At 46.7% G+C, this 26,508-nt stretch overlaps 1 protein-coding gene across 2 annotated transcripts in view; it reads right to left on the bottom strand.

Moving 5' to 3' along the window:
• Positions 1 to 24,294, bottom strand: part of VILL (villin like) — a 38,227-nt gene extending 13,933 nt beyond the window's left edge. The window contains exons 1-9 of one of the 2 annotated variants that reach the window (XR_010469915.1): positions 23,999 to 24,242; positions 10,489 to 10,570; positions 9,129 to 9,203; positions 6,857 to 7,053; positions 4,931 to 5,039; positions 4,510 to 4,620; positions 2,329 to 2,528; positions 2,163 to 2,241; positions 839 to 937 (exon numbers count right to left, since the gene is read on the bottom strand). Coding sequence is in view for 1 of the 2 variants with exons in the window: in XM_065050342.1 (XP_064906414.1) it covers positions 839 to 937; positions 2,163 to 2,241; positions 2,329 to 2,528; positions 4,510 to 4,620; positions 4,931 to 5,039; positions 6,857 to 7,053; positions 9,129 to 9,203; positions 10,489 to 10,557 (939 nt within the window). In the remaining variant the exon portion in view is untranslated. Of the gene's footprint in view, positions 1 to 838; positions 938 to 2,162; positions 2,242 to 2,328; positions 2,529 to 4,509; positions 4,621 to 4,930; positions 5,040 to 6,856; positions 7,054 to 9,128; positions 9,204 to 10,488; positions 10,571 to 23,998 lie in introns of both variants that reach the window. The other variant, XM_065050342.1, reaches the window with a different exon arrangement.
• Between the last annotated feature and the right edge of the window lie 2,214 nt (positions 24,295 to 26,508).

Here is a 26,508-nt window from a genome sequence, read left to right as displayed (position 1 = left end):
ACTGTGCTGGTGTGCGCTACCTTAACATGAGCCCTGGGATCACCTCAGGCTGGCTGATCTGAATTTGTAAGAGTTAATAACAGATCTCTTTCTACCCAGTGGAAGAGTCCTGTACCATCTTCAAATTTAGATGTAGAACTGAGTCCAGACTTGTCAGCATCGTGAAGATTTGTTGCATGTAATGGACTTGGGGTTGAGGCCTGTAGCACCTATATAAAACATCTGGCTTTTCCATAGACCCCAAGTAGTCAAGTTCCCCACTGACCTGTCCAAGGTGTTGCTCTTGGTTGGGAACACAAGAGATGCCTTTCAGGGTCAGAGCAGTGGTCCATGCTGCCTGGGACAGTGGCACTAAGAGATGCTGTTTATTGAGCACACGTGAGCTTGGTGGCTCCCTTCACTCCCCCCAGCATCCACAATATTGAGTCATGAATGTTAGAGAGGATATAAGAGCCTCTTTAATATCCATTTATGGGACTGTTGATCATTAATTTGTCTAATCCCATCTTGATCATGCTGATCCTCTCTGCCTCCACCATCTCTTGAATCAATAAATTCCAGAAGTCCATCATTTACTGTGTAACAAAGTATTTTCTTTTATACTTTCTTTTGTTCAACCAATTTATTCTCAGTTTTATTGTCAGGTCTTAGTTCCAGTGCAATGTGCTGACTAACAATTTTGTGTCTGCGCCATCAACGCCTCCCTTAGACATTTAACTTCTCTCTTTGTTATTTCACAGGCCAGCTCCTCCAGACCTACACTTGATTGTAATTAGTGGTCACATATAGATTAGCACTTAGCCTCCCACGACATTATTTGCACTATATTACAACTCACCACGGCTCGAGTGAAGGCTGCTTTTTTCTCTTCCAGGCTGGAGGCTTTTCCTCTCCAGACATAAATCTTAAAACCGCCTTGGTCTAAAATGTAGCAGTCCTGAGGTAAAACAGAAAAAACAGATGTAAAAAGCTCTGCACAGGCAAAGGCCCTCATTTGTAGGCTGCTCAGGGTGGATCCTTCTTCAAGATTTAGATTAGATGTAGATCTCACTTCCTTGCCTTGAAGAGCTCTAATGTTGGTTCAACCATTAAAAGGGGCAACAGAGGATGGTTTTACTGTGGTCCATAAATGGAGTACAACTATCATCAACCCTACAAGCATAGGAGTTAATGGTTACGTTGAGTTTGTGAGGACACGTGACCCATGCAGCTGCCCTCTAACTGTAATGAGTTAAAATATGTATTTTTCTTAGACATTGTTCAAAACTGGCCATTACCATCTCATGAGAGATGTTCCCAAACCAGCGGAAACACCAGCTCCAAAAGGCTCCCAGAAAAGTGTGTGCTGAAATACCATCCACAACATGCTGTGCTTCAGCACTGCTGACAGTGGTGCTCATTTATGCCAAATCTGCTACTACAGGAGCAGGAAAAACCCAAGCTGGACATATTCTGCACGTCTCCACTGCACAGAACTGGTGCTCCAAACTGACAACCCACTGTGTGACCACAGGTTTCTCATTTTTCAAAATGAACTTTGACAATGAAAGCAAAAGCTTCATATCTCTGTAAAAGGAGACTGAGATTTAACAAGGCTGACACCAGGGTGAATAAGGGAGCTGGAGCCTTGCAGCCCAACACTGGTTTGGAATAGGCTGGCTTGCACTGCAGAGAATTAAGGATGAGAAATTCTCTGCCAAATTTTAGCCAGAGGGATACTAGGAAAGCTTCTGTTTTCTTAAAGACTTTGAGCAGAGGGTATGTAAGAAATCTTCATGATTATATACTTATTTGTTCTTAATTCTGCAGGTGGAGGGCTACTCCCAAACATCAGGTATTAAGGAGCCTTATTGCCATCTGGAATTTCTTCCTGGCCCCCAGCTCTCCTTGGCTCAGATTGCCAAGCTATTATCATCCTTGGCTGAGAGGGTCAATTTGCCACCTCTCATTAGAGCAGCTTCGACACACCAACTACCTCTTGCCACTGAGGTTGTAGTAGGGATAAGCTGTCCTGTTTTCAGAGGACGCATGATAAAATTGAATAATGGAAAGGCTGGTAATTTTCAGGAAATGGGGTATCCCATTGAAACAGGTGCTCAGCTGAAAATAAAACAAGCCACAGCATCCTTTTCTCGCTGTAAGGTTTGGTGGCTTTCTCTCACCTCGTGCTGGAGCAGATCCTGTGTCAGGGGCCGGGTAGCTATCTCCTGTACCACCAGGTCGTTGTCCTTCTCATAGACACTGAAAAACAGAGTCATCGAGCAGAGTCAGGCTTCATAGCGCTTGCCATAAAAAAGAAGAGGGTTTGGAGCCCATCCCCAGACTTACTGGTAGAGTCGGACATTTGCTTTCTGCAGCTCATCTGCTTTCGCATCTGGGATGGCCTCTCGGAGCTCCCCGCGCCTCTCACCCAGCACCATCTTCATGATCTGCATGAGGTCCGGGGAGTCTTTCTCGTTGTCAATGATGCCGATTTGAGCACGGCCGCCCCTTTCGCTGTCCCTGATGCTGCGAGCCAGCGCCAGACCCTGCACAAGGATCAGCAGATCATGGAATAGTTTGGGTTGGAAGGGACCTCCAAAGCTCATCCAGTGCCACCCCTGCCATGAGCAGGGACATCTTCACCAGCTCAGGTTGCTCAGAGCCCCGTCCAGCCTGGCCTGGGATGTCTCCAGGGATGGTTCATCCACCACCTCTCTGGCCAACCTGGGACAGGGTCTCACCACAATGTAAAAAATTTCTTCCTCATGTTTGGCCTGAATCTCCTCTACTGCCTGTTTATTAACTAATTCTCAGGAAAATATGGCATGTTACAGTTTCTACTGGTGCTTGCTCCTGCACAGCACAGGCGTGTGGTAGCCACAACAGGCATTGCTCATGTGTGACTGTACATAAGCAGGTCCAACCATCTTGTGATGGTCTGGGAGAGAGACGCACACATGCTGAGGAAAACGAGGCTGGATGCTTCAGAGCTGCAGGACCCTGGGTGTCCTGTGGTGACATTTTACATTTAAATGTTTCACGTCTTCAAAAAACTTGGATGTTTTCTGTGAAAAAAGCAGCGTGAAATGCCAAGCAACTAATTAGGCTGAAATCTCCATTTCCCACTGAATTAATTTTCCATTACTCTTACCGCAATAGCTTTGAAAGGGGCCCCTCTTTGTTAGACTTAGGAGATGACCTGCTTGATTGCCAGGTCTGAGATGAACCATGGCCTGTTCCTCACAGCAGCCATCCCTCTACTGGTTCCCCCTCCTCTGTGTCCTGATGGTTTATTTGTCTCTTATCCAGTTTCTGTTGGATCTTCTCCTCTGGCCGTTATGTCCTGGAAAATCTTCCCTGTGAAGCTTCCCCCCACTCCTACCTTATCAGGTGACACGATGTGAAGAGCAGACCCACCTGCCTTTCTTTTAATGTGTATAATGCCTGGCTACAAGTTTGGCCACCAACTTTGCTGATGACCCATTAATATATCTTGCTTTATTACTTCTCTGTATCTCGGTTCCCCTCTTAGTAAAATAAGGATAATGACCCTTTGCAAAGTGCTTTAAGAGCTATGGATATGATCTATTGACACTTGGGTTACGTGTTCCTACTTGTGTTATACTGACCAAACTGGAATTCCCTGTGACACTGCAATTACTGCACCCAGACTGAGTGGTGTTGCTAGCTTTGTAGTCCTATGTCATGCAAACTACAGGGCACAGAAGGATGGATATGGACCTCCCCAGAAGGAGCTGGATGCCTTTTTGGAGGCAGAGCTAGTGATGTTATGGGTCTCTCACTACAGGAAAGACATCAATGTGGTGGAGATTGTTCAGAGAAGGGAACAGAGCTGGTGAAGGGTCTGGAGCACAAGTGTGATGGGAGCGGCTGAGGGACCTGGGGCTGTTTAGCCTGGAGGAGGCTGAGGGGAGATTTTCTTGCTTTCTACAACTACCTGAAAGGAGGTTGTAGCATGGAGGGTGTTGGTCTGTTCTCCCAGGTAGCAAGTGAAATGGCCTCAAGTTGCACCAGGGAAGGTTCAGATTGGATATTAGGAAAAATTACTTCATGGAAAGGGTTGTTGGGCATTGGAACAGGCTGCCCAGGGCAGTGGTGGAGTCACCATCCCTGGAGGGGTTTAAGAGACATTTAGACAAGGGTCTTAGGGACATGGTTTAGTGTTAGATTTAGGTTATGATTTGGCTCAATGATCCTGAGGGTCTCTTCCACCCAAAATGGTTCTATGTGCCAACGGCCACCCATGAAACTCAAGCTGAGGCCAGGTCTGAATGTGAGCAAAGCATTCTGCTGGTCCTCCAATACCAGCAGATTGGCAAGTAGAAGATTTGCAATTATCTTATCGGCTCATCTTTGTGTTGCTGGTTTTACTGAGATTTTCACTGTGCAAACATTGAGCGCTGTTTCTCTATTTTGTTTTGTTTCATTTTGTTTTGTTTCTTGTTTTGTTTTTCCAGGCATCAGAATATACTGCTGGTAAACTAGGTGGCTTTTGCCTGTACTCACCCTGGATTTCTCAGCAATGCTGCAGTTGGGTCCGTTCCACTGAATCAGCACTTTCCCAAGGTCCAGCAAAAAAACATCGCCCTTATTGAAACTGTCCCAGGAAAGCGCTACCTGTCATAAGGAAATGAAAGTGTTTGGCAAACTGGGGAGGACAACAAGAGCTACAGGGGACAAGTCGCAGCCATTGTGAACTCGCCCTTGGGGATGTAGCAACTGGTCTACAATTACATGCTCATTTTTCTAGCACTCAGCTATTCACTGAGCCCAATGGTTTCAAAACCCCAAGGGACTTCTTGAAAACTGTCCTGTAGTAGGGGTCCTTGAACAGAGATGAGCTATCAAGCAGGCAAACTGGTGAGAAATGGGTGTAGAAGGAGAGGAAAGAGAAATTATCCATAAGAAGAGGGGGTCTTCTAATTACCTCTGTGGCTGACACGTGCTTCTTCCCCTTGACGTGAAGAAGACGCTTGATGTTGTACATATTAGTCTCCACATGCCTAAATCCTGAAGCCACTCCTCCCTTCTTGTAGCTGTTGTGTAGCAGGGAATCAAGAATTAGAACTGGTTAGAAAATACCTTCCCCTCTATGCTCTGAGAACATCTCCAGCTTTTGGTGGCAACTAAAAAATCTGGAGCCAATATAATCTCAAAGTCCTAAAAAGGGAGTGTGAAGGCTAGTGTGTTGACTCAGTCTACTGTTGATGGCTCCTGCTCAGATCATGACTACTCATGGTGCCCCTCCACCTGTTGTGGGTGCTGTGTTGCTGCTGTGCATCTTGGGAGAAGGTGTGTAGATGAACAGGCAGGTCAGGGATGGCAATGGAAACACAACTACCAAACTGAAAATCCCATTAACCATGGCAGTGGCGTCTCAGAATTGAAATATTCCATAAACATTTAATTAAAATATGAAACATATTTTGCAGAGAATAGACTTTTTGTTAAAATCTATTTTTGTTCAAAATACTTATTATATTAAACATAGCTATGAAATTGTTGTGATAAGCAGAGCAAAATGGCAAAGGGCTTCAGGACACCGTCTTTCTTTCAAATTTAATCTACCAATTTTGTTGTTCTTCTGTCCTTGAACACAGACTTCGCAATAGCTGCTGCTAGCACTGTATTGTTGGACTGCACGATGCCATCCCCTCCTTTCTGTGCAACTTTTTAAGGAAGATGCAATCACATCACGAGAGGACACAGTCCCCCAAGGAAGTTCCAGTGCCTTTTTAATGTTTTTTGGGCAAGTCCAACCCACTTCCACATATCTGAGACCATCTTAGAAAACAGATGCAAAGCTCATATAATTGCTTTTTATGGGAAAAAGAGACAAATGCTGAGACTCTTAGAGTTTTTGCCATGTATTTTATCATAGCTTAGAAGAGACCGGCAAATGTGGCCAGGCATGTGAGCGATTCACAGTACTTCAGACTTGTTAGGCCCAGTTTAACTTATCCACAGATGGATGTTCTGGTGATTAGTCCACCTGTCAAGGTGTGGAAAGAGCCTGCATCAATTTCTCATTCTGCCTCAGACTTTCTGCTTGACCTTAGGGATGTGGTTTAAACCAAGTCTAACTCACACTGATTTCAGAGGCAGATATATTTCCAAATAGACATCTAAACCTATATGGTTCTGAGGGTCTGAATTTTAGTCCTTCATTATCCCTTATTCATCTTCAAGATGAGGATAAAAGGAAACTCATGAGAGGTTGTAGAGATGCACAATACAGAGGTATAAAAGCCAGTCTGGGATAAAGGGCATTGACCAAGGATGGGTTTTCATTTGAATTTTCTTCAGCTGTCTAAGAGCCAGGCTGTTTATTGTCAGGGAAGGTCCTCCTGGAGGACAGCTATTGGAGTCACCTTCCAAAGACCCCAAAGTGAGCCAAGACCTCAGGACTGGATTCCACGGTATCTTTTAGATGGTAGAAATTCAGAGTCAAACTTTCCTTCCACTACAGGAATATTATTCCCAGTGTGAGCCAAATCAGCACTTCTTTTCAAGGTGGATATTAGTCTGAAGCGCTCTGAGTGGGCAAATCAATCTAAAGTATGTGTAGGAGAAGAAGGAAAATGCCAGGGTGAACAAAAGGGAGGTTAAGATGCAATTACAGCAAATAACTGGGAAATGACCAGTAGAAGAGAACGGCATGGTTCCAGTCCCAATGCTTACAACTGATTTTTTCAAAATGGGAATTTTTTCTTCTGAATTTTCACCAACTTCAGTGCTGACCCATGTTCTTTTCAGATATTTGAAATGTTGATGGCTCCGGGATGTAAAGAAGCAGAGCGATAACCCCAAGGAGCACAACCCTCCTCGTTGCAGGGTGTTTTACACTACTCACATAATGCCATTGCGGAAATAGCTTTGGAAGGTCTCAGACTCGTGTCCCTGTGCTTCCCGGTGCTGCACGGGGTTCCCTCTGAGCGCGTTGTCCAGCTGGGTGACATACATGGCTGCGGCACCTTGCTCATCCTGAGATGAGTCCTTGCCAATCCAGTAATGCAAATCCACAGCGGAGCCGCGAGAGGTTCTTTTGGTCTGGAAGAGGTGGGAAAGACGAGTCAGGATGAAGAAACAGCTTATATGAGTGTTTCAAATAATATCTCTGGGCAGCGAGACCTGGCAAAACCCAGAGACCGTGGAGCCCTTTCCCAGGGCCTGTCCAAGCTCTGCGTTTCTTCTGGGCAAGGGGAGATAGGATGGAGCTTTAGGGTGTTCCCTGGGAGATCAGCTTGGAGCCAGGGACCTAATTCAGGAAAGAATTTATGGGTCTTATATACTTATTGCACTGAAACATGTTTCTGTCTGATATGCTTTTATAGGTCTTGCTATTCAGGAAAAGCGAGCACCTCACAATTACAAAAAATAACACATTCAACCTGTCCTCCTTTTGTAGAGTTTGGTATCAAAACTTAAAGGAGACTCTTCTCACAGATCACCTTTTTAAATGTAATATACACTGCTATTTATTTGCCTGGAGATACTATCCTTTCTTTCTTGTTCTCCTTCTCATCTCACAGTACACAGGAACACAAACTGCCTCCGAATTCCTGCTGACTTGCAAAACAGACATCACTCCAAATGAAGCTGAGCCTGTGTGCGCATGCTGTGATTCATCTTATTACAGAAAAACCCAATAGCCTAGAAAAAGGAGGCAAGCGATCTGGGAACAGGTGTGCTTATCGTTCTGTGAGTTGTGCCAGTTATTTTTCAGCACCTACTGTGTTAAACCCTGTCACAGACACCTGGGAAAGGTAATGGAAGCTTGTTTTATAAATTGGATTTGACACTAAGTTCTATTTATTTGCTTTGTGCAATGATGCCACAGTGAAACACACCAAAAGAACTTGAATAAAACACAGCTCGGTTCCTCCAGGCACAGCTAATTAATTTGTTGCAAAATCGCTCAATTTAATACACTGCTATTGAAGAAGATCAAAGTCCCGTTGTCCTGTGGGCTCTCTTTGTTCGAAGAGCCTCCAGTCAAGACATAGAATGCAAAGATGAATATTTTTACCGTCCTGCCTGCAGGGGGGAAAGGGACTTGTGGGCTGATTAAGGGCTTTTCTACCTGAGGAACCTTTTGCAACACACGCTGAGCCTGTGAGCATCAAAATCCATACTGCTCTCTATAGTCACCTCCTTGCAAGGACACTCATATCCTGCTCTAAGCTTGTCTTTGGGTAGCTGCTTCCAATCGATTCAGCACTCAAAAGGCAGCATAAAGGCATGTGCACGGAGAATTAGAGAATGAAACTCATTCTGCATCGCTTTCCCAACCTACTTTCCCAGCATGATGTAGAGTGGATGGGCATTTGGTTGTTGTGGGATAGTGGAGGCTTTGCAGGAGGGATCACTCAGACCCAGGAACTGGGAAATGCTTCTGTTTTCCACCATATGGACATTGTTTGATGGCAATGAGGCCTGGTTTGCTCTACGCAGATGAAGAGTTCTGGAAGGAAGTCTGGGAGGTGAGTGGAAAGCCTCTTCCTCCCACAGAGCCTCAGGAACACGAGGTATTTTGTACAGCCCATATAGTAGAGCTGGTTCTCAGAAGTTCCTCATGCTTCTGGCTAGTGTGGGTTCAGCTGGTTGCAAGTGGGTCTGGACCAGATTTGGGAGGGACAGATGAAGTGTCCTAATGGGGACATGAGAAAGGCTGCAGAGCCTCCCTGATGCTTGTGTAACACAGAGTAAATGGCAGACCTCCATAACCCACATCATCTGCTGAAAAGGAGACCCTCCAGTCAATCAGCTCTCACACCCCCAAAAGATTCCCATAAGCCGTGCAAATGTGGGCCCTGATTTAATTTGCCAGGAATGTACTGGCCATTTTGCCATGTCTGGACACTACTCAGTTGATTAGAGTTGAATCATTTCAGTAAACTACTAAGTTAATGGTTCCTCTGGACTTCTGATTTACTAAACACACAGTGTTTTCACAAGAGCCATTCACGTGTGTGATTAGATGGTGAACACACACTAACAACCACATTCACCCACAGCATGTGCTGCTCTCGCCAGTGACAGTACAGGGTCAAGACAGCCAAACAAAAAGAAAGGGTTGAACCAGTTACCTACCAAAGTGACCAATGTTTGTTGTCTTTACTTACATGCAGAACTATGTAACAGTCTCCTTCAAAAAAAGTCCCATAAGCCTTTTCAGGTACAGGAACCATCTTCATATTCTGTAAGAAAATGAGGGTTTGGGTCATTGCTAGAACTTCAGAGCTAGAAGCTGGTGGGTGTGAAACAGGACAGCTGGGGTGCATGAAATGCTAAGGTGACAATCTGAGTTTAGAGAGGGCTGTGCTCATAGGCTGGAAAAGCCACTTCTGGGGGAAATCCCAAAATTACTAAGGGGTGAAAAGGGGTAAATGATAGTGCTGCTTGGTCAGATTGACAAGTACTTTTTACTCTTCTTCTCCATCTGCAGTCCTGTAGTTCTAGAGCAAGAAGACTTAGTGGTCAGGTTGAAGTGCTCCAGAGTTTGCATGTGTAGGGGATTTCCCAGTGGAGTGAGCACATACCACCCCACGTTTAGTTTTGGGGTGTGGTTTTTACTCAGTACCCACCAGGACACAAGCAGGTCCTGGGCTTGATCTGGTTCTGTGGTTCCCTGGAGTTAGGGACATACATTCTTCTGGTGGCCTGACTTGTTTCCCAGCATACCAGCCTGACCCTTGTGAACTGACACGTTTCTAATTACAGATCCTCTGGAAACAAGCTTAGTACAGTGCTTTGGAGAGAAATGGAAAAGCAAATATCCTGTGATGTTTGAAACATAGCTGGGACCTGTAGAGAGCCACCAGCACTTGGAGACACATGTTGGAGCCCCTTCCCACCCTCCCTGGAGTGGATTCTGGACCTCATTCTAAGCCACCTCTCATTGTGGGGGAATGTTCTTGGTTAATTGGCCCAGAAAAGGACAGAATTGAGCACAGCCTGGCTCTGAACCAAAATCAAACACCACCACAAGCAGAAGGTGACCTCGCAGGCTGCAATATCTCTCCTTGCAATGACCCATCGACCGGATTAGGAAAGACAAGGATGAAGTGCAACGAGACTCCATGGGATACCTTTGCTGCAAAAATGGGTGTGTTTCCCATGGAAGCTGCAATGATCACCTATGTGTAACCCCACTTCTTGGAGAAACAGGGAATTAATTTCTGCTGTGCTAAAGCAGCTTGCATTGGTTCCTGAAGGGGGAGAGAAAGCCTCCAGTGCTGGAGGAACAGCTTCAGTCCTAGCAAATTCGTGTTTCCTTAGTCAATATCATGCCTGTTTTACAGAGAAGGAAACCAAAGCAATAGTATGTTGAAAATTGCATCAAAAGAAGTTGGGTCTCCTGGTTCCCACTGTATCCCTCTTTTTCCACCCAGATTACTTCAATAATGTCTTTTTTCTTGAAACATATGCACCCTGCCATACACACAAGCAGAGGACATATGCCATCATCGTCTCTTGTCATACCTCTATGACCCATATCTGCAGTCCCAGCTTTCTCTCGATAGTTGGGAGATTGGTGTCACCGTCTGTCATCCTGCAGTCTGAGCTAGAAGGAAAAAGAAGAAGAAAAAACAAAATAACTATATAATTGGATAGGACAGTAAGTGTGCTAGTCAGCTGCGTTCCTTTTACCATCAGTGGAGGTTTAATCCAGATAATCCACACCTTGAAGTGTTGTTGTCTCTCTGCTGACTACAAAGAGGGGACAGTTATAGTTATCAACAATAAGGTGGAATGAACCCCCATTGCCAGGGTATCTGCGCTCATGAGGGGCCAAAGTGTGGGATCACAGCCCAACAAAGACTGGACAGGAGGCAGTTCTTCTGGTGTGGGATTATTTTTCCTCTGTTCGAATAGATAGAAAGGATTTGCTGGGATGTTGGACCTGACGTCAGTACTGCTTTGTTCCTACCATGGCATGAGGGGTGGCAGGGACAATAGTGATCTTGGACACCCATGACCTGCTGGAGAAGCCACCCTGGGGCACTGAGAGCCTGAGGAATGAAGCCCTTCCACATCAGGAGGAGATTCAGGACTAAACTAAGACACCTGCAAGGTATTTCGGTGCAGCGCACCAGGCTCTCAGCTCCATGAAGGTCAATGGAGACACAGTCAACAGTCAGCAGAGCATAGGGAGTGATCCAACTGATGACTCCGGTGTCTACTTTACACATCGCTGAGCATCTCCCTAGGCTTTGCTTGCCTGTATAGGGAAGAGGTAGGTTTCAGTTGTCCACACAAAGGTATCTGGGGACATTTGTGATGTGTTTCATATCTCCAGCTGCCCCTCTGACAGCTAAAAATCTCTCATCCATCCTCTATCATACTTCCCAGCTTTTTTTCTTGAAAAAAGGAATACCCTTAGCTACATTCCATCTTCCTACTGCTCGGATAGCTGAGGTTTTGCTCATAAAGCAACTTCTGAACCCACCTTGTTTACAGTTGAACCTCCTAAAGCAAATCAACCCCTAAAACAATGTACGTGAAAACACTGAATTATATCCTAGAATTGCTGGTTGACCTGTGGGACATGGCAGGTGCCTCCTGAGCAGCTTTGCTCTGGTGGAGCAGCCTTTGGACAGGTTGTCTTTGTGTAGGGGCAAGACCCATATCACCCTTTACCATATGAGTCAATCCTGCTCACAAATCAAGGCCCAGCTTTGAAAGAAAAGACGAGTCACTGATTTCTGTGTTTCGCATTTGTGCGCTTGGCCAGGGCGCTCCCCTGATTTGCATTTGCTTGTGACAGACTGAACGATTGTCCTACGATAAAAACAACAATTCATTTGACTGTGTTTTCTTCTCTGTCTTCAGATGAAAAGGCTGTGCTGGTTGTAGGCCATGACCTCTCCTGTGCTCCTCTGCTTAGCTGTAGGAAACTGCTTGGCACAACAACCGAGCCACAATGACAAAAAATAAAATATATGGTACAAAGACATGGAATAAGCTTCTTCTGATGGAGGAAAGGAATGAAGACAGGTAATCCTCTGCCAGAAGGCTTGTTTATTTTTTGTGTTATGAGAGCTTGGAGAGATGTGCTGCACTTGGAACCATAAAGTCTTAAGAAGTGACAGTCATTCTCCCAAAGGGTTTGCACACTAAGAGCAAAAAAATTGCAATTCTAGGCAGGAACATCAGTCCGTCCAGTTCTCCCACAGCCCAGAGCTGCCAGACCCCGGCTCCTTGTACAGTCAGTAGAAACATGCAGGTACTTCCCAGAGTGTTTTGAGCAGAGCATCAACACCTCTTTGCTGACTGAGCAGGCACCCACAGCCTGTCAGTGCCCAGTAGCAGGAGTCAGACATGCTCACTCCTTCCTGAGCACAGACACATCTGAAGGACTGTGGAAAAATGAGTCCGTGTGGCCTCAGGTACCCATCAGGAGCACATCCAGCAACTTTCATCTCCCCCTGAGGTGTTCCAGACAGCTTCTAGGCAAGAGGACAAACGACAAGGAGGAAAAAAACCCACATTTTTCATCTCAATTCCCAGAAAGGTAATTGAGATACAGAGAGATTAAAAGCCAGATCCAGGAAGATACTTCAGTGTCTACAGAGGAGCTAGACACTTCTCTGAATGAGGTCCTGGCTCACCTGTCATGAAGACCAGGCCTATCAGGGACTGAAGCCTAAATCAAGCTCCCAGATCATGTCTTTAACCAAAGACCTTGCCTTTCTTTTAATATGGCATTTAAAAGGTCCCTATCAAAGAAAATAGCCCAAGTGAAGCCTCCTTCTCTCACTTATCTTTTTAATTTATTTAGGGATTTTTCCTTCCAGCATCAAAGCAGGAACAACCTGAAAACAAAGCTAATAAAGGTGTTTACATGCAAGGGAGAATTCAGGAGGGGTGAAGTTTTTTAGCACATCTGACACTGCTCCCTGTGGAAAGCAGCAGGCATCTTGCTTGCCTGCTAACAGCGTAGGAAGCCGGCAGCTGGACAGATGTGAGGCACAGCTGGCTCCCCAGCATCCCAGCATCTCCCATCCAAAAAGTTAACCCAAAGGATGCTGAGATTCCTCTGAGCGCAGGCAGACGCGTTGGACAAAACCTTTTGAAACACAGCAATGCTCTGATGATTCCCACCCAAACCTCAGTCTCAAACCAGGGATCTTGGATCTCCTCCGCTCCTGGAGCTCTTTTCTCCATCTGAAACCTGCCCATTAGTGCTGGTCACAACTTTTCTGGGATATTCTGCCCCTCCCTTCCTCCTTAGTCATTAAGCTTGGGTGGGGCAGGGGGTGCATGAAGCACAGACAAGGTTGGCTGTTTCTTTGGACTTTCCATCTCCTTTCAGCTGGTGGCCAAGTTAGAAATAATAGGAATATTACTTATATAATCAGACAGCTCATTTCATTAATGATTTAATGTGCGTTTTTAATCAGATGTTCCCATAATTCAGCTCCTGCCCAGACACAAAATCCAATATTTATGGAGTGAAAGCCTCCCATCTGTGCTGAAATCAGGAAAGGCAGAAACTTTTCTAATTTAAGAAGGAAAAAATGGGATGTTAAGAGGCTTGGGTTCACTGTGGGGTTTGAACAGAGATGTCAGGGTCAGTTCCTGTCTCAATCAAACCACTTTTGTCCAGGACTAGGGGAAACACAAATTGGCAAGAAGTGTGAGGCAACTGCCTCTGGGGCAGGAATCCACCAGAAAAAAAAACCTGTTTATGGGAATGGACATTTGTTTCCTTGTACACAGACACAACTTTACCTCTGAAGGGGGAAGAGAGACACTAAAGCAGCTGTAGCTCCCCTCTTTGCCTCTGTGTTAGTGTTATGAATAAATGTCCACCTCCAGGGCCAGCTACTCTATTTCCACCATTTCCAGGGACTTTTGCAACCATGGAAAGAGGAGACAAGTTCACACCATGTATGTGGGTTTAGAGGTGACCACGGCGTAGCAAAGTTAACTTCTGGCTTGGAGGTTCTCTGCTGGGTCACCACACTTGGTTAAGATACTATAAATTAAACTGCAAAGAGAAAATGCTGCTGCTGGGTGAGGGCAGAGGAGCTGGAAACCAAACGTTGGTGGGTTGGTTGGCTGGATGTCACAGTGGGTACAACCTGGAGCCTCCAGAGCTAAAAGAAAAGCCTTCCCTAGTGCACTCGAGGTAACGGAGCTGGTGGGTGAGGGCAGATGAGTCTCTGTTACACCCGCTTCTCTTCATGTGCTGCCAAAATCACAGCAATGCTCCCACTTGCAAAATATGATCCCCCTCTCCAGCCAGCACAATATGGGGAAAAGTTTTGCCTTCAGTACGGACTAGATGACTAATTAAGTGTCAAGGTCACTCTCAAGATTGGTTAATGAATAACAGCTGGGGTGGAAGTGCCAGCAATCACTACTTAATTTTGGTCAACCTGGTACGTGTTGAACAAGCAGATCTAGTAGGACATTTCTTTGGGCAGACTTGGTCTGTTTGTGTTGGGAGGGAAAATGAGGACTCAGAAGGGGGATAGAAGATAATTTCAAACTCCTGAAGTACATTCTGAATTAAGCCTGATTTGGCCTGCCTGGGTTTTGGCGGCACACTTACTCGGCTGCAGTCACGGTAATAAAAAACCCCAGTGAAATGACTAATGCTCTGTACAGCTTTGGGAAAATAGGAAGCAGCTGTGGCTCCAGCCTTTCCAGGCTGAAAGGCCTAATTATTGGGAATACTTGGACTGGCATTAGATGAGGTAAACCAGGGCTGCTGAATTGCTTTCATTGTCTCCGTTATAGTTGGGCATCTGGGCCCAAGTAGGTGCCATATTTTGTTTGCAGCAAGGACAGCAGTTAAGTCTTGTTTTGTCCAGAGGAATGAAATTCTATGTCCAGTTACCTTAGGTGGCTCACCAGCTCTTGCTTGCGATTGTTGCTTTAAAAGGGGTCTATAAGAAAGATGGGGACAGAATTTTTAGCAGGGCTTGTTGCGACAGGACAAAGCGGGGGAGATTCAGGCCAGACAACAGGAAGAAATTCTTTACAGTTGGGGTGGTGAGAGCCTGTCCCAGGTTGGCCAGAGAGGTGGTGGATGAACCATCCCTGGAGACATCCCAGCCAGGCTGGATGGGGCTCTGAGCAACCTGAGCTGGTGAAGATGTCCCTGCTCATGGCAGGGGTGGCACTGGATGAGCTTTGGAGGTCCCTTCCAACCCAAACTATTCTATGATTTTTATGAATGGTGACTGTCCCTGGCAAGGGACTGTCCAGAAATACAGCACTCAACAATGTGAGCTGACTTTTATTTTCCTGTTGCAAGACCAGAAAAAGTGTTTCTTATCTTGCATGGAAATGATAGGTAAGAAGGTCCAGCAATGGGGCTTGGTTTCTCATATTGTCACACAGTCACATAATACCCTTCTCCAATTTTTTGGCAGGAAGGCGAATTTTGCAGAGGTGAGAGCACCTGCGACATATGTATCTATATGTGTATGTGTGTGTAGGTGACAGCTCCCATCCTCTTGCACGATCCCAGGAAGGTTTACAACCAGAGAAACTGAATCACATTGCCATCTTGGATGTTCTGGGACATGATAATGAGACAGTGAATGGGATATGTGCTTCAGGGGGTGGAAAAAGAGGGAAAAGTCCACCTTAGCTCACCCTTCTCCCCCAGGTCCAGTGAGGTCCAGGTTCAGGAGCTCAGTGTGACCAATGTGCCAAGGTGAGGGAAGTGTCCGGCTGACCACAGAGAGCACTTCAGCCTTCTTGGAAAGACCTGTTCCCTGGCAGCTAAAATTACGTAAAACAGGCCTTGAAATGAGATGCTATTTCTGACCATGGTGAGTAATTAAATATTGGAACAGCTTATTAGGGAAGCTGGCAGGCTCGCCTGTAGTTAATGTGTTTGAAATGAGATGGCTAAATGGCAGGGGTGTGCTCTCTGGCTTGGCTCCTTGGGGTCTATGACCACAAAACCCTGTTCAGGTGCTGCACTTACAGCAAGATGTGCCTTCCCATCAGTTTGGTATTAAGACAATAACATGGATTGATCATAATGCTTCAGAGCTTCACCCAGCCACCTCCACAGGGCAGAAAAGACTGACTGTGTACCAAATCATCTGGGTGGATCATGAAAGGGTTGAAGGTTTTTTTTTTAGTTTTAGTTTAAGTAGAGATGGATCAAAACTTGAGATGAGGCATAGAAAAGGATGAACTAAGATTGTGAAGAAGTATCTCACTCATCTTCTCAGTGTCAGTGGCTCTGGATATCAGAAGGAACTTCACTGGGTTCAGAAGGGCAGGTTTTCCCTTTCTCCAGAAAAGGCTGCCAGGGATCATCAGATCATGTCTTGTCCAAGCAGGCAGTTGTTCTTTTCTGTTCTTTGTTCATGGGGCAAAGGCTGGGATGCTGAGGACTGAGATGCTGAAATGCATTCAGTGTTAATGAGAGTGAAGACTTAAGGACCTGGGATGAAGAGGAGAACCACTAGGACCATTTTAGGTTCTTGACAGCCTCTCGAACTGGAAGTGCTCTGTACACCAGGGGAAGTTTGAATTCCCTGTTCAGTAATTCAAAGGATGGACAAACCTGGATCCACCTAGACAAGTGATTTCTCAGGTTCTCATGAGCAATAACCAGTTTGCCCTGTCTGACAGAAGCTGATCAGTCTCCCCAGGTCCCAACTGCTGTATCTCTTGAACCCTGCATTTACTCCAACTCTAACCACTGCCCCAGGCATTATCAAGAAGCAGAGCTTCAGCTTAGTGTGTTTTCCTATAACCTGTTCCTTCACCTCCTCTCCATTTCTGAAACCTCTGACTTACTTAGCAGCTCGATCCCAATCTTTTCCATAAACCCCCTGATGCTGTGAGCCTTCACCTTTCAGCCCTTTGTGAGCCACATGCAGATGGGCTTTGCATTCGTTCTCCAAACCTACCATTGCGCCTTACATGAAAGAAAATAGAACAAGGAAATACTAGGAAATAACCACCCATCCAGTTACACCAAACCTCAGTCTGCATCTCATCTGTCTCTTCACATTCCTCAGGGGACATTTGATTTAGAAGGACAGGCAACTCACCATTCATCTCCTCTGACTTTGACTTGTCCCTGCAGCTGCTCATTTCCACTTGCCATAAATTCCAGCTCAACACTTTGCTCCATGCAGAAAATCTTGCTCATCTCTCCACACCTCTCTTTACAACATCCTTTGTCCTCTCTATTTATCTCACTGCTGGTAGCTTTCCAGCCCTCTGATCCTCAAGCAGATGGTCTTGGGAAACTGATTTGTAGGAACAGATTTTTTTCCCCAAACTGCTGCTATTTCTGAATCCTCCCTCAAAAAATTTTAATGACTGACTATTTTTCCTGGGAACAGTAGAGCTGTATTGTCCCAGCAAACTCCTCAACAATGTTAAGAACAATGTCCTGACAATTCAATCAGAAAGCCATAACACCAGCTGCGGCTCCCAAGTCGTGCAGGCTGAGTCTCCACATTCATCACGCTGGATGCAGAGCCCAGTGCTCACCAGTGACTGGCACTGGAGAAGGCAGAGCAAACTGGGTGAACAGGGAGGCTGGCAGTCCCTGCCTTGGTGTCCTATGGAGAAGGTCAGAGCAAACACACAGCTCCTGACTGAGTGTTTTCCCGGGAAGTCCTTCTTCCCTTGGATGTCTTTGAAAGCAGCAGGTGGCATCTCTGCAGGGTGAGGGCAGCCCTAATAGACTCAAATCTTTCAGAAGCAGCAGCAGAATCTGAGCAGAAGTAACTTCCCTCTGAGATCAGTCCCACTGCCTGATAATGAACTCTTTTGGTGCAAACCCATGGGTGTTCAGCCTGGAAAAGAGAAGGCTCCAGGGAGACCTTATTGTGGCCTTTCCGTACTTAAAAAGGGGTCTATGAGGAAGATGAAAACAGACTTTTTAGCAGGGCCTGCTGTGACAGGAGAAGAGGTGATGGTTTTAAAATAGGAGGAGGGGGGATTCAGGCTAGATGTGAGGAGGAAATTTTTTATGAGGGTGGTGAAACCCTGTCCCAGGTTGGCCAGAGAGGCGGTGGATGAACCATCCCTGGAGACACCCCAGGCCAGGCTGGACGGGGCTCTGAGCAACCTGATCTGGTGAAGATGTCCCTGCTCATGGCAGGGGTGGCACTGGGTGAGCTTTGGAGGTCCCTTCAACCCAAACTATTCTATGACTCTATGAAACCCACCTCTCTGAAGATCTGTGAGAAAAAACAGGGACACAAGAAGCTGTTAAAAGCCTTCTGCATGCAGGCGCCTTGCAGCAGCGTTGCCCTTGGTATGATGCCAGGTACGTTATTTCTAATAATAAAATGCAGCTTGGAATTCTACTACTACAGAGGTATCCATTCCACCTCCGGCTCCTCATCGTGAGGTTATTGAGTCAGTAACAGTACAGAGTCATCCCAAGGGAAAGGTGAGCGTGTAGTTTGCCAGTTCATTATGAACAAATCTCTCTTTCAGCTCTTTCTGCCCTGGTGAAAGGGAGAGATCACTGGCTCAGGACCAGCACTGTGTCTGTAGGCAGGGCTTTGTGCCACAGCAAGGGCAGGAGACACGTACAGTAGGAAAACAAAGCTGAAGCCATTTTAATTCCTCTTCCTGGTTTCCAGAGAAGTGCTTCACATTAGAAACGTTCTCAGAAGTTAACTTCTAATTACTCACCACCTCCAGGAAAAGAAGCTACAATTCTCTCCCACATCAGCATTTTAACAGAGCGTTATTGAAGCTGATGACTTCAGGTCAGTAGAACAAAAGCTGAGACGCCAGGGAGGAGAGCATGTATGTTTGGTCATGGGTACAGGAGCTTTCTGAACCCTGGGGTGCACCCGTGCTTCAAAAGGTTACAGGAAGGGTGTGACAGCTGGAAGTTGAGGAAGGACCCCCAAAAGAAGGTATTTTCCCAGCTGAAGCTGAGGAATGGCCATGATTTCCTATGCAGGGTTACAAGAGTCTGGAAGAAGGCCAGGAGAGGGGGTCAGAGGCTGGGATTCATCCACCCTCACTTGGATGTCTTAGCTTTAGGTGCTTAAATCTGAGGAGGACTCTCCTTGGGTCCTGACATTGGGTCTAGGGCAGATCAGGTGACTCTTGATCAGGAGGGACTAACTGTCCCCGTGGTCTATGGGGTAACTCCCTGGGTGGAGAGCCCAGCTTGCCACACTGCACATCACATCTCTCAGGACACAGGAGCTCAGTCCCATCCACTGTGTCCCAAGAGCCTGGTTGCCAGGTATGTCAGCAGGAACTGAGCCAAATACTGTATATAAAACCACAGTTAAACCCAAGCACCAGTGCCCACCTGGCACATTGTTCTCAAAAAAGAAGCCTAAGAGTTACGATTTTTGATACTGTGTATAACAGTTTTATAGTTATTGTAAGAATGTGCATGCATACATGTGCATACAAGTATGTGTACAAGGTAAATCACAGAGTCATAGAATAGTTTGGGTTGGAATGGACCTTCAAAGCTCACCCAGTGCCACCCCTGCCATGAGCAGGGACACCTTCACCAGCTCAGGTTGCTCAGAGCCCCGTCCAGCCTGGCCTGGGATGTCTCCAGGGATGGTTCATCTATCACCTCTCTGGGAAACCTGGGACAGTATTTTACCACCTTCATTGTAAAAAAAGTTATAAAAAACAAAACAAAAAAAAGCACAATTGAATAAGCCATTGCTATCAAGACCTTTGTTTGAAGGTCATGGAGCAGGGGTGCTGGTCTGGCTCCACTCAGACCAGCTGGAGAACTGGTTCCCACAGCATTGTCTTCCTAGTGGAAAAACATCAAGATTAATATTAACTATCAAAAGGAAGGGACTGTTCCAGTTTTGCTCCAGTTCAGACCTACAAGTGTCACATCCAACTCAGGAAGAAAAACCCAGGACTTCCAGGTTTACATCTGAGATTGCAAATGAAATGAACTGGACTTAAGCATGGTGCTTGGTAAGTGACTGCATTTCCACCACTGCCCTGATGAGTAGCAACTGATTTATTCAAGGGAAAGGGTTGTTTCTCGAGCTGCAAGAGATAGTTCACCCTTTGTGTCTGTTGGATGACACACCTCTGCCGAAAGGCACCTAACTTGTGTCAAAACAAGCAGATACCAACCAACCCAACCCAGGCTTCTATGCTGAAGGATGGAGTGCTGAGCAAAGGTGTGAGTTACCTTATATGAACTTTATGTCTGAAACAGAGCCAGACCATCATGAGATCTTCTTTCAGTGGAACACCAGCAACACCTGCCCTTTTGGTACCATGACCCGCACTAGTATTATTGTCTAGGTTTGCATTAAACCAGAGGGATGTTCAGAGCCACATATGTGGCGTATTTATTACCGTTTCATCCAGCCCTTGCAACTCAGGGTGGGCTGCAAGGCCACTCTTGATCCTTCTGTGACTTTGTGGATGCCAATCAGTCTCCACCTGCATCTCCCTGCTTTAAGAGAAGACGCCTCCTTGAGAAGATACCTCCCCACCATCCCACCCTCCAGAGACCCACGTGGTTGTGTATCCTCCCCAAGATGGCTTTTGGTGGCTATTTGGGGGCACAATGGGGCAAACGGAGGTGGGGTGGATTACTGGGAATGAGGAGTGGAGGAACATGGGGCAACAAGGGGCTGTCGCTTTGCCCCTGTGGTATCACGTGCTGTGTGATGGATGGAGGTGGTTCATCATGATTTTGTGAGTTAAACAACATGCTGCCCAGCTCTGGGGCTCCTGCCCGCCTGAGAACAGCTCACAATCAACATGACACAGCAAGGAGCAAAGCCCCAGCCCACAGCACTGTGTGTCTGGCACCCGCTTGGCATAAAGAGTGAAGCCCCAGCCCACGCAGGACCACAGCACACGAGCACGGGAGGAGTGTGCGGTCCCGTCTTGGCAGAAATGAAGGCCAGCTTTGAGAGAGAAGCCCATCAACTGTGTAAAGCCAAATGAATAAAACATCTCTGCAAATACTGTGAACAGCTTTAGAAAGAGCCATTCATTCAGGACGGCCTTTTGCACCCAAAATTGCCAACTCCAGTTTTGTTTGAGCACAGGGAAGAAAATCAGGCATCTGAAGGATTGGGTTGGGTGAGATTTGCTCAGACCCAGAGTTCTATTTCATAGATACCAACAAAGGACAGTAATTCAGGCTCCAGCACACTCCCAAAGGGCAGGTGGGTGTCTAGATAGTCTCTATCACCCCCAAAATAATATCATTTCTAGCATTGCCTGTTTCTTACCCTGTTCAGCTGTTTTTGTAAGACCAGTTTTAAATAAAGGGCCAGACAGAAACCTATCCTTTCATCCCAGGGCATGGCAACGGGCCATTTTTAGGTAGGAGAGGTCGGCCGCTCTGAATAGCACATTCCACAGGAACTGCCCAGGATGGAGCTCAACCATGCAATTTAGCATCCCCTATTCTCATGTCTTTGACGTGGATTTAAGGTAATAACAAGTTTCACTGTTATTCTACCCAGAGCTGCCTCAGATAAGCATGAATAGGCTCAGATAATAATGGAAAACAAATGGTAGGATTTCTTTTTCAAGAGGAGGTCCTTGGAAATCAAGGCAACTGAAGCAAATGCACATCATCTGATACTGGACATTAACATTATTTCTCAGAGGACTTTTCAGACTGAAGGATGCCAAAGACTTAGTGACAATATTCACCCCTTTCTGCATTCCTTTTACACCCAGAATGGGTGGAAATATATAATCATCCAGGATAAATCCTAATTAGGCCCATTTCCAGGGTTGTATTATGTAGAAAGACAGAGCATGAGAAGAGAGGCTTTAATGAGTCGTAGGAGTGTGTATGCCCTTGTGACTATACAATCTGTTTCTCTAAGGGGCCAACAAAAGCTGAAGAATAAATGTGAATAAACAAAGAGCTGGAGCAGAGCTATTTTGGGTGTGGTGTGTCCACACTGGCGTCCTTCCTTGTGTAGTTGGACGTTTCATACATAGAAAGCCCAACCTATGGATTTGTCTCAGTCCAGAGCAAATTTCAGAGGCTGCCAAAGAGCCCATTCCCTGTGACAAAGGAGGGACCTTGAGGAGGGTGGTGGTGACACGTGTGCTCCCAGGGGGCTGAGATGCAGCTGGGCCAGGTACCCTGTTTCCCCAAAAGTAAGACCTACCCCAAAAATAAGCCCTAGCATGATTTTTCAGGACGTTTTTGGATGCTCAAAATATAAGCCCTACTCCAAAAATAAGCCCTAGTTACAGTTCATTTTAAAAAGTCAATTTAAATAGATTCCAGGCAGCTATATGTGCAAAAAAAAAGGCATCTTTTGGAGCAAAAATCAATAGAAGACCCTATCTTATTTTCAGGGAGACAGGGTAGCACTAAGGTAGCACAAAGGCTTTCACTGTGCCCCAGGCTCCCCCTCACTGCACAAGGCATTGCAGGGCTCAGTTCCAAGTGGGCTACTATTAATTTAGCTCTATTAAAACTGAGCGAAGGTTTTTGGTCCAGCAGGACGTGCTCAGCACAGAACAGAGCCCCAGCATCTTCCAAGCATGGGGCAGGTGACTGAGCCGGTCTCATCCTTTGCTGGGGATGAACGACTGCACCATGGGTGGTCCTGGAGGACCAGGTTGTGGGACAGATCCAGCCTGAAGTCACAGAGACCATGATGCTTCTGTTCCATGTCACATGTCCCACAACCCCCTCGGGGGTCCAGAGCAGTAAAGATAACGAACTCCATGCTGAAAGTCCAGAAGAACCCGCACAGCTCCATGGAAAAGATCAGGAGACATTGTGAGCATCTTCAGCATCCCTGGCCATGCACGAGCAGGGATTTATTGTCCCAACCTAACCAGAAACCCCAAGATATAGGGGAAGGTGGGAGAACAGGGTGACACCATTTGTGGCCATGGCATGAAACCTTTGCTCTCAGCTGGGAGACCTTGGCAACTGCTGCCACAAAGTCCTGCCTGGGAAAGAATGTCACGAGACCTACGTGTCCAGGGAGCTGGAGGAGGAAAAGGGCAGCCTGTTGGTGCCGGGAGGAGGAGGAGGGGAGGCTCACCTGGCTCTGCCAGGAGGAAGGAGAGGGAAGACGGTCTGGGCTTTACTGATCTGCACTACGCTGGCTGGAGCCCGTCCTTGCCTTGCCTTCCACCCATCATCTCCGGCTGTGCAGCAGGAAAGGTAAAACCCCTCCAAAAAGGCAGGCTGACACTCTCAGATTGTCTAATCTCTATTTTGCAGGCTCTAATCTGCCCATTTAGCGGTGTGTAAAGAGCACCTGGATGATTCACCATCTAAGTGCTGCTCTGGTGGGGCCAGTTTGCTTCAGCTGTTGTAACATTTGTTTACCTCTGTGCTGGGGTAGCCTTGAATAAGTGCAAACCTCCCACAGACACTAATTCATATCGATTCTCCTTTGTGTTAAATATTTATGTTCTTAACAGGCACGCCTAAGAAAAATATTGGCAAGCAAGCCTGCGGCTCAACTCCATTACAACTCAATTTTATCTCAGTGCAATTTGCATCTCGACCGAACAGGATGAGAAAACACACTGTACTTACGGAGCAAAACAGCCCAGCAGTTCAGCCATTAGCAGATCTATTGATTAAACGACAACAAGCCCTATGGATGAGAACTTCCAACGACTTCTTGTCACTGCCCGGACCCGTAACTGCGTTGCAAAGCCAGGCGAGCTTTAAGCAAATCCCCATGGCAGCGAAGCATAAAACAAATCAGGCCAAAACAAAACGCTGTTAATTGCTTGTTGCGTGAAATCAAAGCCGGTCTGTGCAGAGATCTAAATGAAAAGCATGTGTCCTGGGTTCATGGGGAGCTCAGACAGATGATTGTTCCAAGCCCAAATGGTGCAAATCAGGATGAGCTCATTGCTTTCAGATAGGACACCCTGGCTTACACCAGGTGAGCGATTTATTAAAAAAAATATGAAATCTATTAATTTTTTTGTTGTTGTTTCTTACTGTCCCACAGAACAAAAGTCAATAAACAGTTCTGGCCTTTAGAAATAAAACTAAAAGCGGTGCAGGGAAGTTTCTTACCTTGCTGGAAAGCGCGCGGTGTCCTTGCAGGTCTCCTTTCTCCGCCAAACCCAGCGCGTTCTCTCCCCTTTGGTGAGCTAGTTTCAAGGCACTTTTGTTTGCTGTTCTGCTACCTTGTCGGCTCGGGAACAGCAGCGTTCCGTAATTCAATCCTCTACTTATCCGCGGAGACACTCCTACTCGGAGATCACACCCATTCCCAGGCTCACGGGGGACAAAGAGGGAGCCAGCATGAGAGAGTTTCAACCAACTCTCTGCTTGCATCAAATATCCACCAGCTCTGCATTCAAAGAGCAATAATGATTTAATTAGAGACCTGTTTTGTCCAGATTTAAAAGGGCCGAGGAGGGATTTATTCCCTCTTTTCTCTGTCTTTTTTTTTTCGCAAAGCAAGGTGCTGCGCTGCTCATTGCCACGTTAATGCTTGGGCCCAAGAGACCCAGCTCCAGCCCCTGCTTCTGTCCCGAATTTTGGCACGGTTGTTCGGAGGGGAGAGGTGCTTGGGGCAGACAACCTGCTCCCCTGCTCCCTGCGAGCCCGAGCTGGGTCTCCCTGTACAAGCTGGAACTTTACATGTATTGCAGCCCGGGGTGATGGGGAGCAAGGGTGAGGATTGTCATCAAGATTACTGCCTGAAATGAGGACGAAACAGAGCATTGGAGCGTGCAACTGGGCTGCCCTCCCAGGAGAGAAGTAATGATAAACCAGAAAACCCCAATGAAGCTGGCGGTGTTTGCTGTAGCCACCTTCTGCATCACAAAGCTGTGTCTGTGGATAATTATTGAAATATCATAGCTTATCATTAAGAAGCACAGAATCATAGAATAGTTTAGATTGGAAGGGACCTTCAAAGCTCATCCAGTGCCACCCCTGCCATGAGCAGGGACATCTTCACCAGCTCAGGTTGCTCAGAGCCCCGTCCAGCCTGGCCTGGGATGTCTCCAGGGATGGTTCATCCACCACCTCTCTGGCCAACCTGGGACAGTGTTTCACCACCCTCAGTGTAAAAAATTTCTTCCTCATGTCCAGCTTGAAGCTCCCCTCCTCTAGTTTAAAACCATCACCCCTTGTCCTATCACAAGAGGTCCTGCTAAGAAGTCTGTTTCCATCTTTCTTATCGTCTCCTTTTAAGCACTGAAAGGCCACAATAAGGTCTCCCCAGCCCTTCTCTTCTCCAGCTGAACACCCCAACTCTCTCAGCCTGTCCTCCCAGCAGAGCTGTTCCAGCCTCGGATCATTCCTGTGGCTCCTCTGGCCCCTCTCCAGCAGGTCCATGTGTGTCCTGTGCTGAGGAACCAGAGCTGGACCAGCACTGCAGGGGGGTCTCACCAGAGCAGAGCAGAGGGGTAGAATCACCTCCCTCCACCTCCACCTGCTGGTCCTGCTCCTTGTGATGCAGCCCAAGATACAACTGGCCTTTTGGGCTGCAAGCACACGTTGCCTGGTCATGTCCAATCTTTCATCCACCAGTACCTGTGAGTCCTTCTCCATAAACACAGATCTGTAAAGTGTGGCTGCAATATGCAGGCAACCTCTCTGAAAGCTGCCCTGATGCCACCATCTGTGGGTGACCTGAAGACAAACCATCTCCTCTCAGTCACAGCTGCTTCTGCATGGCTTCTGCATGGTGCTGCTCACTGCTGGTGGAGGGAACAACCCTTGGTGGAGGCACCACTGTCATCACCAGACTGCTCTGCCTTTGGGGGCCCCAGAACCATGTCCAGCTGAGTTTTGAATACCTTCAAGGATGAAGACTAAATAACCTCTCTGGACTGGTAACCATCCAAGTCCTTCCTACACATCAAACTTCTCTTGCCATTTCCTTAATTTCTTATATTAACCCGCACAAACCAAAAATAGATATGGATCAGCTCATCAGGTATCAGCTAAACCAGGTATAAGCATAGGTTTAAACCAACACAGTCACCACAGTCCACTGACCCCAATGGACACCTAATGGGAAGAGCACCCAAAATACCCGTGGCATTAGCTACAGACCAGTGTACCAGTAATCACAGCTGCAAGTCAGGGTGCGGGCTGAACCTGCTCATTCAGCCTGGGTGTGCCCATATCTGAGAGCGACACTTCAGAGATCTTAGTTTCATGGTTGAAGATGCAAAACTGACTCTTAGCAAGCAATTTCTCTCTTGGTGTCAGCAGGTTACAGCTCACAAAACCCGTGTAAGCCTTTGCCTTTCATTTTTCATTCTTTTCATTTCACTGTGCTGAGTGTCTTCCTCTGCTGCAGGGAACAGAGAAACCACATTTTGTGTCTTCCTCCAGTCCATGGAAGATGGGGACCTGCAGCAGGGTCTGCTGTTATCATTGGTGAGGTGAGGGTCACACAGCAGCAGCTGTGGTGGGTGGCATTAGAAGATGGGTTGAGGACATCTGGATATCTCAGAGGATGGGCACCAAACTCCATCATGCTCCGGTCCCCCTTTTGCCTCATGAAGTCATTATCCCCAGCACCAAGGGCTTAATTAATAGCTGCTATGTGTCTGGTTCCT

This window comes from Columba livia, chromosome 2 (genome assembly GCF_036013475.1).
Source record: "Columba livia isolate bColLiv1 breed racing homer chromosome 2, bColLiv1.pat.W.v2, whole genome shotgun sequence".
Classification (NCBI taxonomy): domain Eukaryota; kingdom Metazoa; phylum Chordata; class Aves; order Columbiformes; family Columbidae; genus Columba; species Columba livia.
This window is presented reverse-complemented; position numbering and strand designations above follow the sequence as displayed.